At 59.8% G+C, this 13,219-nt stretch overlaps 1 protein-coding gene across 2 annotated transcripts in view; it reads right to left on the minus strand.

Moving 5' to 3' along the window:
* ACOX3 (acyl-CoA oxidase 3, pristanoyl) overlaps positions 1-13,219 on the minus strand; it is a 47,998-nt gene that overhangs the window by 6,954 nt on the left and 27,825 nt on the right. For both annotated transcript variants that reach the window (XM_060013038.2, XM_060013039.2), the window contains exons 12-15: positions 11,445-11,567; positions 11,090-11,203; positions 6,303-6,418; positions 748-922 (exon numbers count right to left, since the gene is read on the minus strand). In XM_060013038.2, coding sequence (XP_059869021.1) covers positions 748-922; positions 6,303-6,418; positions 11,090-11,203; positions 11,445-11,567 — 528 coding nt within the window. The remainder of the gene's footprint in view (positions 1-747; positions 923-6,302; positions 6,419-11,089; positions 11,204-11,444; positions 11,568-13,219) is intronic.

Raw genomic sequence — 13,219 nt, forward strand, 5'->3', positions numbered from 1 at the left:
GGGCATGTGGGCGCCTGTAGCCACCAGGGGCTGGGCACGAGACCCAGCCCCTCATCCTCACCTCCTACAACGCGGCGGGCTGTGCCGTGCCATCCAACAGGCCTAAAGAGGTGGCCCCGACTTTGCTGTGGGGCTGATTTTGTCTGACTTTTGCCGCAGAGAACAGCGCCTGCTCACTCGGAGTGGGTGGGCGCCTCGCCCCACACCCCGCTGTTCCCTCTACCCGGGAGCCCTCGGGCACCACCTCCCAGGGGCAACACCAGCCCCAAGAGGGAAAACATGGGTTCCTGGCAAGGGGGAGGGGAAAAGTGTACTCCTCACACAGCCCAGATGTACGCACAGAACGTGAACAGATACACAGAATAGCTGTAGTGTTAACACGTCATGGGGGTTGTTAGGAAAAAACGTCTAAAAGGGCTCCTTGGGGGATAATAATGAAAATGAAGGTTGAGAAACACAGGTTTACCCCCTTCCCACCAATCTTCCAGGAATCAGGCCATTCATCACCGCCTCCAGGAAGCCCTCCCGGATCCCCAGTCTGGGCATTCCTGGGGGTGCTGCCCCAGCAACCCGGGCTCGGCCCTGTGGGCGCCACCCTGCTGCTGTGCTTTTCTTCTTGTGGCCTCTGGGCTCCCCACTCAACGTGTGATGAGTGCTCAGAAAATGGCATGGAAGGAGCACCACATGGGGAAAGCAGAGTCTCCTGGGTAAAGCGGAGGGTGCCCAGCTCCTGGGCAGGGGGCTCACCTCGGTAGAGCAGGGCCGTGTGCTGGTGCAGGGACCACAGGGCGTAGAGAGCGCTGAGCCGCCCAAGCACAGCCCGCAGCGGGGGTGGCACGTCGGGCTGGTGCACGTGCTCGTGGAACCTCCGCACGACCGTGAGCTCCAGGAATGCCAGGGCCAAGGGGCGGCAGCAGTACACCTGCAACAGAACACAGCACACGGCGTTCGGGGACACACAGCAAGGTCTGCGTGCCAGCAGCATAAGTGCAGCAGGGGACGGACGGGGCCGGGCAGTGCCTCTGGGGAAGCACCACGGAAAGGCCTGCAGGAACACAAGCCCAGCTGCAGCGGCTCTGGACCTCAGGCCCGGCGACCTCTCTCAGCTCAGTCCCATCTGGGACGCGGGGTGACCCCACAGCCAACACACAGGCACGGCGGGCTCGTCCAGCGCGGCCAGTGGCGTCTCCAGGAGGTGGGCTCCCTGAGAGCACAAGGTCAATTCTCTTGTACGCGGGGCCACGGACAAGGCTACTCCGGGGACTCACCTGAGAGTGACGTCAGCTCCTCCAAGGGCGTGGCCACGCCCCTGCCTCCCAAGTTTCTAAAGATCAGCCTTTCTCGCCCACTCTCCTATCACGTCCAGGAGTAAGGCAACCACTGGACAGGGGCCAAGACGTGCAGCCGTTCCCGGCCGAGTTTGACTTGCGTGTGAGTTCGGATGCTGGCTTTGTGTGTGGAAGCAGGAAGTCACCACGGATCTTTCGGTCCCAGCTTTTGCTTCTCTAACCAATATCCAAAACATCTGCTGCTAATCATTAGCTTTGCTCGTCAGCTTTTCTTTCCCCATCTCTAATTGATCGGTTTACTGCTTTTTTATTAGAACAATTACAGATGCGTTCCTGATTTATTATAATGAGCATGTGTTGCTTGTGTAATTAAAAAAATAGTCCAGCAAGGAGGTGGCCGGGGACGGGGCAGGGTGAAGACCTTTATTCAGTGCCTGCCTACTTTGCCCCCAACCATCGACCAGAATCAACAGACTGCGGTCCAGAGTGCGGTCCGGGGCGGGGGAAGGGGGGAAGGGGGTGCAGGCACCAAGGGGCAGGGGCTATGATTTCAAGGCCGGCTCTCGACTTTCAGAGCAAACACTGGGTCGCCCCTTGGTCACTTCCGAGGCCGAGGCTCTCCCAGGGCCTGCCCGAGACTAGGCGCCCTCAGCAGAAAATTCAAGGGGAGGACGCTTCCCCGGCCTCGTGCCAGTCTGCCTCGTCCGACCCCAACACCCCGCTGGGCTTCTGAAGCCGCAAGGGCACACATCCTGCGTCCCGTGTCCGGCCTGGAGGGCCAGCCCGGGGCCTTCAGAGCGGCTCTGTCCCCTTCCCTCTCGCACACGCTGTGGTGTGTGCGCCCTTGGCTTTGGAGGGTGAGCGCTGGGGGAGGCTGGGGGAGGAGACCTCACAGGAGGGAAGCTGACGACGGAGGTGGGCAGGGAGTACCCCACCCTCACCCCAGGCCAGGCACTAAGCCCACAAGAGCCAGCAGTTTATCACCTTGATCCTCCCCGGACCCCACGGATGAAACAAGGTCACGCAACGGGCAAGAGGTGGAGACATAGCTGAACCCAGGCAGGCTGGCCCCAGTGTCCACCCCTTCACTACGTCGCTCGAGCGTGTCATTACAGTAACCACCCACACCCCTAAACGTGCTCACGCGCTGTGGGCTCCGCTCTGCGTGAGGGCCCTTGCGAATCCCAGAGGCCGGGCTCAGAACTGAATCCAGACTCTCCGTGCTCTCCACTTCACTCTCTCCTTTTCAACCACGTGGATTTTCTAGTATGAAATCACATTGCGTTCATCTCATCTCCCCGTGCAAGCGGCGCACGTCCATTTCAGCTATGGCATCGGCTGGTGCAGGCCTGGAAAGGCAGCGCCACCTCTGACCTCGCCACCCAGAAAACACATCCTGAGCCCCGCTGAGCTCTGAGTCACTGACGCAGAAGTGATTCAGGGTCGAGGGGACCAGCTTCCAAATCCACTCGGCTTTTCCAGATGTGCACGTGTGGACAGGCGGTTTCCACCCCAAGCCCAAGCTTCTTGGTCTGAGAAGAGGGGGCGTCAGGGTGCAGCCTCCAGCGCTGCCAGGAGGGGCATCAGACAGCATCTCACGTGTCCGGCACCTGCTCGGGGTCCTAGAAGCTGCTGTGATGGTGGCTGCTCTTCTACTCTGTCTCGATCCCAGGACTCGGACACGCATGAAGCTGCTACGTGTGCTTCTGGAAATGTTCAGATGAGGCCATCGGCCGCCTGGGGGACCTGGGCTTTGGGGGTCCGCCCCACCGCGACCTCCGTGCCCAGGACGCCCGACGCAGCAGCGGGCTCAGGAGCCCACGTCTACTTCCCCACCCCGCTGACTGGGCGCCAGGGGCTGGCTGGCTGGCTCTCCTGGCCGCTCGTCAGGCCACCTGCCCTGCTGCCTGAGAACCTGCATTAATAGCCGTGGAGAACACAGTGCACGGGCAGCATATGTGCTGGGCCTGGGCGGTCACGTGGATGCAGGGTGACAGCCACGCCAGGCCGTGGGCAGGCAGGAGGCGTCTGAAGGGAGACACGGCAGAGGCTAGATTCCACGAGCCACAGAGAACGGATCTGCTTCCGCTTCCCATCAGCTCCCCGCTCCAGACGGGAGGTTCCACTGACTCAGGGGTCCTTGACTGGGGCCGGTTTGCGCCCTGGGGCATCTGGCACCGTCAGGAGACAGTTTGGTTGTCACGACTCGGGGGTGTTGTTGGCATCTTAGTGGGTACAGGCCTGGCGTACTGCTGGACACCCCACAATGCACGGACAGGTCCCCCAAAATCACACAGCCCGAACATGCATAGGGGTGAGGGCCTCACTCCAGCTCCCACGCCCTCCACTTCCCGCCCAAATTCTTACACGCAGTACCCGTCCTTGGCTTCTCCCGGACAGCCTGTCCTTGCCGCCAGCAGATCTGACCACACTATTAACAGACATGGGCCAGTGCCCACAAAGGGTCCTTATGGTGTCCACTCTGGGGCCGTGGCGGGGACAGAAACACTCAGGGGTGGTCCTACCCGCCATGGCACAAGCTGGTCCACACTCAATGTTTCTGCCGCTCTGTAACCACGAAAAGCTCCAGAGAGAGGCCAGCAGTCCGACGTGTGAGGCCAGGAAGGTCCGTTCCCCTCTCCCTGCCCTGGTCCCAGTGCCACGGTCCTCCCTCCCATGCATCCCCACCCCCACTAAACCTACAGCCCCAGGGAAAAAATTCGGATCCAGGTATCAGTTTCTGGTGTGCTCTGATTTCTGAGTATATTTGCATTTTACCAAGTAATAAATATTTTAGGCAAAAAACAAACTCTGAACTATTCAAGCGTGGACATCAGCCGTGCAGTGTGGGGGAAAGAGCTGGGCTCAGGGGTCACAGCTGGCTTGGGTTCAATGCTTGGGAGTTCTTACTAGCAGGAGCAGATAAAGAAAAGCTTATCAACTCCCCCCCCTACCCCCCGGCGAGTCAAAGAGTGAGCACGCTTTATATTTTCACAAAAGCAGCCAGTGACCTCCCCCAAAGGGCACAGTAGTTCACAGCCTCGGCTGGCAGCGCGTGGAGTGGCCCTCGTCCATCAGACACCGTCCTCTGACCCGCGCATCCCTGGCCCTGGTTCATGGTCAGCGACTGCTGTGGCTGCCACCTGGGGCCAGCGGCTGGTTTCCAGGCCAGGCTGACCCTCAACCTGTAGGAACTCTTTGCTACCGTCGGTTACGTACGTCTCATGCTTCCCCAGCCTGGAATCTGTCCTCTGACTGCTTGCAGTATCCTTTGCTATTTAGAAAGGGGGGACGTATGTGTAGTCAGAGCTGCCAGCTTTCTCTTCTTTCACAGCCTCTGAGTTTCCTGTCATACTTGAGCAGCTCGTCCCGCCGAGGGCACGTAAACATTCGCTGAAGTTTCCCTCTCGTGCTCTACTGCTGCTCCCATCACCATGCGGGCGGGGACCACATCTCCACAGGACCCTGAACGTCTGTCCCAGGGCTGTGAGGCGCTCTCAGCTGTCAGGATGACCCAGCGCTCACGCTTAATGCTCCGTGATCCAGACCAGGTCTGGAGAACGCAGCCCCCCTCTCGGGTCACCCTCCCCTCCAAGCCCCGCGGCCGCCTTCCAGTACACACCACGGCCACTCCGTCTGGCCGCACCTCAGCTCCGAGGCTCTCCCCAGGGACACCCGTCTTGGCTGGACCCAGGCTGGGTACGCTGCCCCTCCTGTCCTCTGCCACGAGGCTCACTGAGGTGCTGTTGCCAAGTTCTCAGTCGAAGGTCTATGTGAATTCCTTCTCAAACGACCACGCCACACACTCGGGTTCTGCTGTCTGAGCGTGCAGGTGCCGGGCACAGGCCGGCGGGCATGACGGTGTCGCAGATCGGCTCGGACGAGACCTGTGGTGACCTTCTGGGCAGCTCTGCGGGGTTCGGATGTGCTGGGAAGGGGCGACCTCTGTGTCCTCCATCTCTTCGGGGTCTTGGGCTACAATGCAGAGAAAGGAGGAACTCCGCAGCCGTCAGTGTCCGAGTGACCGAGGGTGCCGTGGCCCCAGCCCACGTGGAAGGATCGTGTTCACACCTCCTCTCTCGGGTTCCTGGACTGAACTAGGGTTTCACCCACCTTGACGTCTGCTGAATTCATTGAAGACACAGGTTTGATCCTGGTTTATTCGCCCTCGGTCGGAGCCTTTCCAGCGAAGCCCCATCCTGGTGTGCTCCTCCCCCTTCCTGGGGCAGACACACCCGGCAGGTCCCCGGATGCCTGCTCTGCTCTGACTGCACCTGCTCAAGGGGGTGAAGCTGTCCCTCGCAGCACAGGGGGCGGGGCCCTCGGAGGTGATGGGCAGACGTGGCCCCAGGCTATTGGGGGAGGCTCCATCGCCCAGTGTCCAAGGTGAAGGGACGACACCAGTTTTGGAAGCTTCCTGAGCTACGTTTTTCCCGAACGACACCCGTCACCGTGGATGCACGGGGCCCACGGACCACAGCAGGACCAGATCCCGCGTAAACAGGTGTTTAGAGCGGCTGTTTTCGTGCTGCGGATTCCACACACGAGAGGCAGCCCTGTCCCAGAGTGAGAACCAGAGCTGCCCGTGGGCCAATCTCACCGAGCCTCCTTGGAGAGAAGCACAATGACTACGGAAGCAAATGCAGACAGAGCGCGGGTGGGACCTCACAGGAGTCACCGAGCCGTCACTCTGCTGGTCGGGAGGGACCCTGGTGGCTGACGGGCTCCCACAGCCCCGGGTCCCCCCTCCAACCAGCACAGCTCTGGCCGACGGGCCACACACTTGTCAGGGGCCTTAGATATGATGCCCACAACCTCTTCCACACGGGGCAGGGGCGGCGCCACCGTCCCAACAGCAAACCAAGGTGCGGAGAGGTCAGGCCAAGCGCCCGAGGTCACAGGGGCTGAGCAACGGGGCCTGCCATCACCAGGACATGCAGCTCACCAAGGACACGACGGGGCGGGAATTAGGAGCGAATCATTAGAAAAGCAACTTTTAAAACAAACACGTACCTGACAGTTGTTTCTTGCTTCAAAGTCGTTGCTTCCCGATTGTTTCTCTTGATTTAATTTCTGATAACTCTCGCGGAGCAGGTAACAGACCAACCACTCGTATGCCGCCAGCGGGACTTCAAAACGAGAAACGGAGAAAACTGTAACCGATGTCACCGTAGGGCGTCTCACCCTTGTCGAGAACTCAGCTCTCCAGTTTACAGGTGCGGAAACTGAGGGACTGCCCACGGCACAGCCCGGGTGGTGGCCGGGCTGGGACAGGCGCAGGTGAGGGTGTTTCCTGGCTCTGCTGTGAGGCCAGCCCGCGTTCTCCATGGTTCCGGAGCCACGGAGCCCACAGGGTCACGGAGGCACTTTGGGGGAAGCACCTCATTTACGATGAGGATACACAGTCTGGAAGAAACTCGGATCCGCACGGACGTCAGGACGACTTTCCAGCAGGCGGTAGGAGGAGGGGCGCCCTGTCCGCCTGGCCAGCCCGGCCCTGGGGCCCTGGACCTCACACCGGCTCCCCTGACGCCTCGCCCCCCTCACCCGAGAGCCCTGAAGTGCAGAGAGGAAGCACACGGCAGGGGTGTAGACAGACAGGGACGGGCTGGAAGGGGCTGGAGGAAGACCTCCGTCCTCCTCCCCAGGCCCCAGCGCCGCGCCCGCATCTGTGGGTCCTTCTCGCCACATCTCCGCTAGTTCCGAGGACTCGGCGGCCTCAGAACAGCCTGCCCGGCAGGACGGCTACCGCCTCTTCCGTTAAGGACACAGGGCGTGAGGACGAGCCCAGGCACACGGCGAGTGAGCGGGGTAGGGGTGTGGAGTGTGACCTGGCCACGTGGCCCTGCATCCACGCTTTCCCGCCCGACCCAGGCAGAGGGCCCAGAGCCAGGGCGCCCAGGCCCGCGGGGCCTGCAGCTGCTCCCGGCTCCAGACTCCCAGGTGGGATCTGGCCGAACTGGGTCTGGGCACAAAGGCGGGACACGGGGCACCTGGGATTTCCTTCGATGTCACACAGCCCGTTCCCTGGGAAGATGACGCATGGTACCCACCGCTACGGGTCCTGCTACGGACCCCCGACCGTTTCACGCTGTCGCATCCGTCACCTCACAGCACAGCTGAGAACTTGATTAAAGAGCAGATGATCCATGTCACTGGGCTGAGGAATCGGCTCAAAGGCCGCAAGCTGCCCGAGCTCACACAGCTGTTCTCAGGGAGCCCAGGAGGCGGGGGTGGGGACCCGGGACCCGCACCCCTCCCAGAGGCCTGCCGGGTGGGGTGGCCGGAACGGGGCATGTCCTAACCCCCTGAAACCTGTGAACGTGCCCTTACTTGGGCACAGGGTCTTTGCAGATGGAATGACGGGACAACACGGGGTCATCCTAGATCAGGGTGGCCCTGAATCCAACGAGAAAAAGGAGAAGCGCACACACAGAAGAGAGGCCGTGCGAAGGCAGAGGCAGAGATGGGGGACGCGGCCACAAGCCCAGGGATGCCTGCAGCCCCCACGAACTGCGGAGATGAGGAGGGAGCCTCCCCGGAGCCTCCGGAGGGAGTGCGGCCCCGCCCACACCGGGGCAGTGAGCTTCGGTCCAGGACACATTCCTGCTGTTTTCACACCCAGTCCTGTGCCACGGGACACCCGCAAACCAGCGGCCCAGGGCGCTGCCCTTCAGGACATCCCTGAAAAGCCAGGTGGACACTGGAAACCAGCTCTGATGCCGACGGGGCCCGCTCTGACGCATGTGTGTCCCAGGGTCTTTGTGGCTAAACTCTTCCTGCCGGATGGACCGTCACCAAGACGGTAACAGGTGGGCGCCACGGGGACTCAGATTTTCCATGATCTATTTACATGGCAACAAAACCCAGGAAGTCGCCAAGGCCAGCAGCCGCTCAGGCTAATTCCTGACCCCAGCCAGGGGCCCCACCATCCCACGACGCAGCAATCGCGGCTCCTCTGGACTCTTCCCTGACGCTGCCCGGGCAGGCGACCCCCTGCAGAAGCGACCCGGCTCCCCGAGGGTCCCGCACCACGTGGAGCCCCCGTGCTGACGTCAGCAACCAGTTCACGGTTTGCTCTGTGCTCCGAGTGAGAAGCAAGCTCGATATGTGAGTTGCTGGAACGTTTTTCCTAGAAATTCCACTTTCAGCCTTTAGTGTTTCAGAGAGAAGCGGGTCACACTGCTCCGTGTTCACACGGAAGGGCGGAGCCCCCAGCGAGCACACAAAAGGTACCATCGCAGCCCGCGGCGTGCGGGCCGCTCGCAGAGTCCGTCTGGGCGTGAGGAGTCATCGGGAGCAAACTGGGGGAAACCGGCACAGGTGGGCGGCAACGCTCTTGCTTGGGGGCTGCTGACGGCCCAAGACAAATGCTGCTTCAACTTCAGTCCCCAAGTCCCTCCCAGGTTCCTGGGTCACAAATGGCCTCCTCGGGGCTCCCCTGGCCGCTCCCCTGCACCCCTCGAAGGCCCTGAGCGCTGCCTGTCTCCCCATGCCGGCTCCCCCCACCCAGGCGTGCTCCCAGGGCGGCCGCTGTCACTACGGTCAATCACTCCAAGGTCTGCCCACCTGCCTGGCCTCTTAGTGTCGGGGCTCCCCGACACGCCCACCGGGCACTCAACGTGGGACCCCTGAACTCCCAGTTTCACCAGCACCCACCCCCCGGGGGGTCTCTCACCTGGCCCTCCATCGAACGTACCACCTGACCATCCCCCCGACCGTCCCCCGTGCCCTCGCCCAGCTCCCGTCACTCTCTCCTGTGCTGCCCCTGCCCAGGTTCTGGTCTTCTGGCTGCTCTCCCGAGTCCAGCCTTGCTCTGCGTCGGCACCAGAGCACGCCTTCCAAAGTGGGGTCTGGCCCAGGTGCGCCCCAGAAAGCAAGGGTTGGCCACCTGCCCCAGATCCTCGGCTGGCACACAGCCCCAGGTGTGGGAGCCACCTGCTCTCCCACCATGCCCACCCCACGGCTCCTGTGTGGCTGACTGCTCCCCAAACACACCGCTCTGAACCTCCAAGACCCACCTTGCAAGCCGCCTTCCTGGGAAACAGCTAACTGACGCTACAGGGGTCACTCTGCACCCACCATTCCCAAGGGAGGGCCCCAACTCATGGCGGTGAGCCGCCCACGAGGGCGGGGGGTACCGCATTCCCTCTTGATACCTTACAGGGGAAACTGAGGCTCAGAGAGGTTAAGCATCTAGCTCGAGGTTACACAGCTGACTCCAGACCCTGAGCTTCCAACCTCTGGGCGGTGTGCTGACCGCACCATGTACCCCTCTGAACACGTGATGCTACACAACCCTACTGTCCTGCGTGTATACACAATGGTCAGAGCAGCCAACACGCTGAACTCCAATTATTTAATATTTTTGCAAATAAGCCAACTAAAGGAAAAAACTGGGCCTCAGTTATTAAGCGACGTGCAGCTCCTCAACACTCAGGACCATTTGTTAAACCCATCCTCAGCACACACGCATCCTCAGCACATAAATCAGAGGAAGCAGACAGAGAGCTGCCCCACCCGGCCCCTCCCTCTCCAAAGAAACCTTTTAATCCCTGGAGGAAAAATCTCCTGACCTTGCAGACAGCCCTCGCTCAATACTGGAAAGGTCTTGAGTGTCCAGCCCTACAGAGCCCCAGGGTCATATGTCATTTATGGACTTTTTACCCAAGATGCAGCTGAGACAAAGGCCGGCCCCGAGGTGTGGGATTTCATGATCGAATGCCCTGGAGACGAACGGCTGGCTGTGGGCTCCCAACCGTCAGTGTTGGATGCCAAGCCCCTTTTGTCAAATGAATTTTGTTTGCGTTCTTTGCTCCAGAAAATGTTTTCACTTTGTTGGAACGAGCAGAAATTAGAGCACCCACAGGAAAAACAGATGACGCCGCCCTGGCGTGCTTCCTGATGGCCGGCGCGCAACACAGCTCCTGCGTCCACAGCTCCAGCGAGCGGGGAAGGGGCACAGCGGGCACAGCGGACACCTCCTGAAGCTGGCAGACCACGTGCTTACGTTCTGATTTTACAGTGGGGGACAGTATTAGGGGAAAACATTCCGGTGGGGTTGATGTTATTAGAATGATTAGGTCGTTTCCCGGGGCTTCCTGGAGCAACATTTGGGGAGCTCTGTAAGCATCAGAAAGAGATCTTCAAGTGTGTCCCTGTGTCCTCTTAGCACTTTAAAAAGGGAGATAAAGGAGGTGCGTTATTGTCAGAAAAGCTGTAACGAAGTGTGGTGAGGGAGACGAAGCAGTTACTAGCAGCAGTGTTTCTGGATGATGATGGTGATGAAGAAGGTGGAGGAGAGACAGCCGGCAAGTCAGCCCAGCCCGGGTCTGATGCCTGCTCCGGCCGCTGACATGCACTGGGGTGCACTGGGGTGGACTGAGCAGCCGTGGTCTCCTCTCCTGGAGACGTGAGCCGCGGTGCAGCCCGGCGGGGTCCCCCAGAGATGGCACGCCCAGTGCCCGCAGCTGCTGATGCTGCAATGTGTCACATGCTCTCCATCCTCCGAGTAAGGGAGGGGGCGGCTCCTTCACCCGGAGGACCCAGCGACCTGCCGCCGGGGGACACAGACACTCTGTAAAGCCAGGTGCCCTCCTGCCACGCCAAAGGCTCTCCGCTAACAGCGTTCCGTGGAACACACAGCATCTCGACAGCGGTTTTGCGATTAAAATCACAACCGTTAACACGGTGGGGGGCCAGGAGCAGAGCCAGCACCCCTTGCTCTCTGGCAGATGGGCTGCCATTCCAGCTTCTGCCAGGCACAGTGCACCCTGGAGACACGGAGGGAGTGTACTTACCTGAGGAGTCCAAGCAGTCCTCAGGGCTGGAAGCCTCGAACCCGTGGCCAAGGAGGTTGGGATAGGCTTCCAGAAAGTCCACGGTCTTCAGCGGGCTCTCAATGCGGGCACCGTCTAGGAGCACAGCCAGTGACTCGGGAGAGCCAGGGACCCCACCCCCCACCCCAGGGGATGTCTGGTGGAAGGACCCCACCTGCCCCAGCCCATCACTTCAGAAGCTGGTTCATCCCCATTTGATCACACATTTCCTTCCTGCAAACCCAGAGTCCATCCTGACAGAAGAGCTAATTCAAGGGGGCCTGGGAACCTCACCCTCCCGCCCCCAACTGGGCTGCAGGGGCGCCGGCCTCCTCACCTTGGTCCCGGCGCACCAGCAGCCCAAGCAGGTAGTTGCTGGTCTGCTGCAGCAAGACGTTGTTGTCGCCTTCGTATGTGCAGTTCGGGTCGTTGTCATCTCTGAGGTCTCCCAGACGGTTCACTGCAAGGAGGCCCCAGCATTCTCGTCACTGGGGGTGCACATGTGGGAAGTGCCCCCCAAACCCCAGCTGCCACCTGGGACTCTGAGGTCCCAGGCCCGGCTTGACCGGATGAAGCACTTCCCGCCCTGCTCCCAGTGCCAGCTCCACCCCCGACCCGCGGTGTGCCGTCTCCATCCGGCTGCTCCCTCTTTAAGGACATATTGGTGACACCTGCGAGGTCCCCGGGAAGAGAGGCGGGTGGCTCCCCGTGAAGCCCCAGGGCCACGCTCAAGAAGCATCTGCTGGCATCAGCATCCCTGTCCCTACCACGAGCCTCTCAGGTCACCTGGCAAAGCGCCCTCCAGTGGGGTCACTGACGGAGCTGACTACCTGAGCAGCGCGAGGGTGCCCTTCTTCCTCTTCCAACTGAAGGAACCCTTCTTTGGACACGAGACATTTCAAATATCTGAAGACAACTCTCATTTTTCTCTTGTCTTTCCTACCAGCGAAATAACCCAATTCCTTTGCAGATTTGATAAAGTATGCTTCCCAGATCTTCACCACCTAGGTTTCCATCCTCTGACGGAGAATGTTCTCCAAACGTGAGGCTGAGATGGGAGAAAGGGTAGGACCCTAACTTCTCACACTCACGTATTGCTATGAACAGCCCAAGAGGGTGTAAGATGTTCAGCAGCAGACACGAGGCTTGTGGTCACCTATGACACCCTGATCATCTTCCTCTGAATTGCTGCCCATGCCACAGTTAGACCACTGAACCTGAAGGGCTAAGAGTGCCCTTAGAGAAATGACTTGCAATTGATATTTAAATCTAGATAAACGGCTTTACGTTTATCCCTGCTGAGTTGGGCCTCACTGGCTTCAGCCCTGTTTGTATTATGTGATGACACTTCCTTTAGTCATTTTTGTTGTCTGAAGGGCTGCGTGATTCAAGTTCCTCCTTCTAAACTATTTATAGCGTCTCTATACGAGCTATAACAACAAACAAATACTACAAAGAGCACTGCACAGAGGACAAAACACATGGATGAGTGACGTCTGCAGCCCCATGATTACCCACACGTCAGTAAACGTGGAGTGTGGGGAGGGGAGGGGCCCCCCTGCCTGCCGCCCCCGCACGAGGAGTAACTGGGACACGTCCCGGTTACTGAAAGCTCCTAAAAGGCTTCCGGAGGAATAAACTGTCAAGGAAGTCTCTGCCAGCTCTGTTGTTGCCTTGAGTAACCAGACTTTAACCAATCAGTTATTGAAGAGACTAGCACACGGGGAGTTAGGCAGGTAAGCTGCAGTAATGATGACGACCACGATAATAACAATAATAATAACAGACCAAAATGACGGGGCACACGCCCTATGCCGACACTGTGCTCGACCCTTCATGTGGGGTAGTTCACTTACCCGTTGCAAAGCCCCCCGTTGTGCTATCCTATCGTTAGTCCCATTCTACGGAGAAGAAAGCTGAGGGGCAGTGAGGGTGGGCAGCTTGCCTGCGGCTACGAAGCCCGTGACCGGCAGAGCCGGGATCTGGCCCCGGGCTGTCGGTCTCCCCCTCCCTCCACCATCCACCAGCTGACCGACTGCCAGTGTCAATAAAAGCAAACTCTCTTTTTCTAAGTTTCAGAATTTTTCTTCGGAACAAAACTTGCTGCCAGTT

The sequence above is a fragment of the Delphinus delphis genome, chromosome 5, assembly GCF_949987515.2.
Source record: "Delphinus delphis chromosome 5, mDelDel1.2, whole genome shotgun sequence".
Taxonomy (NCBI): Eukaryota; Metazoa; Chordata; class Mammalia; order Artiodactyla; family Delphinidae; genus Delphinus; species Delphinus delphis.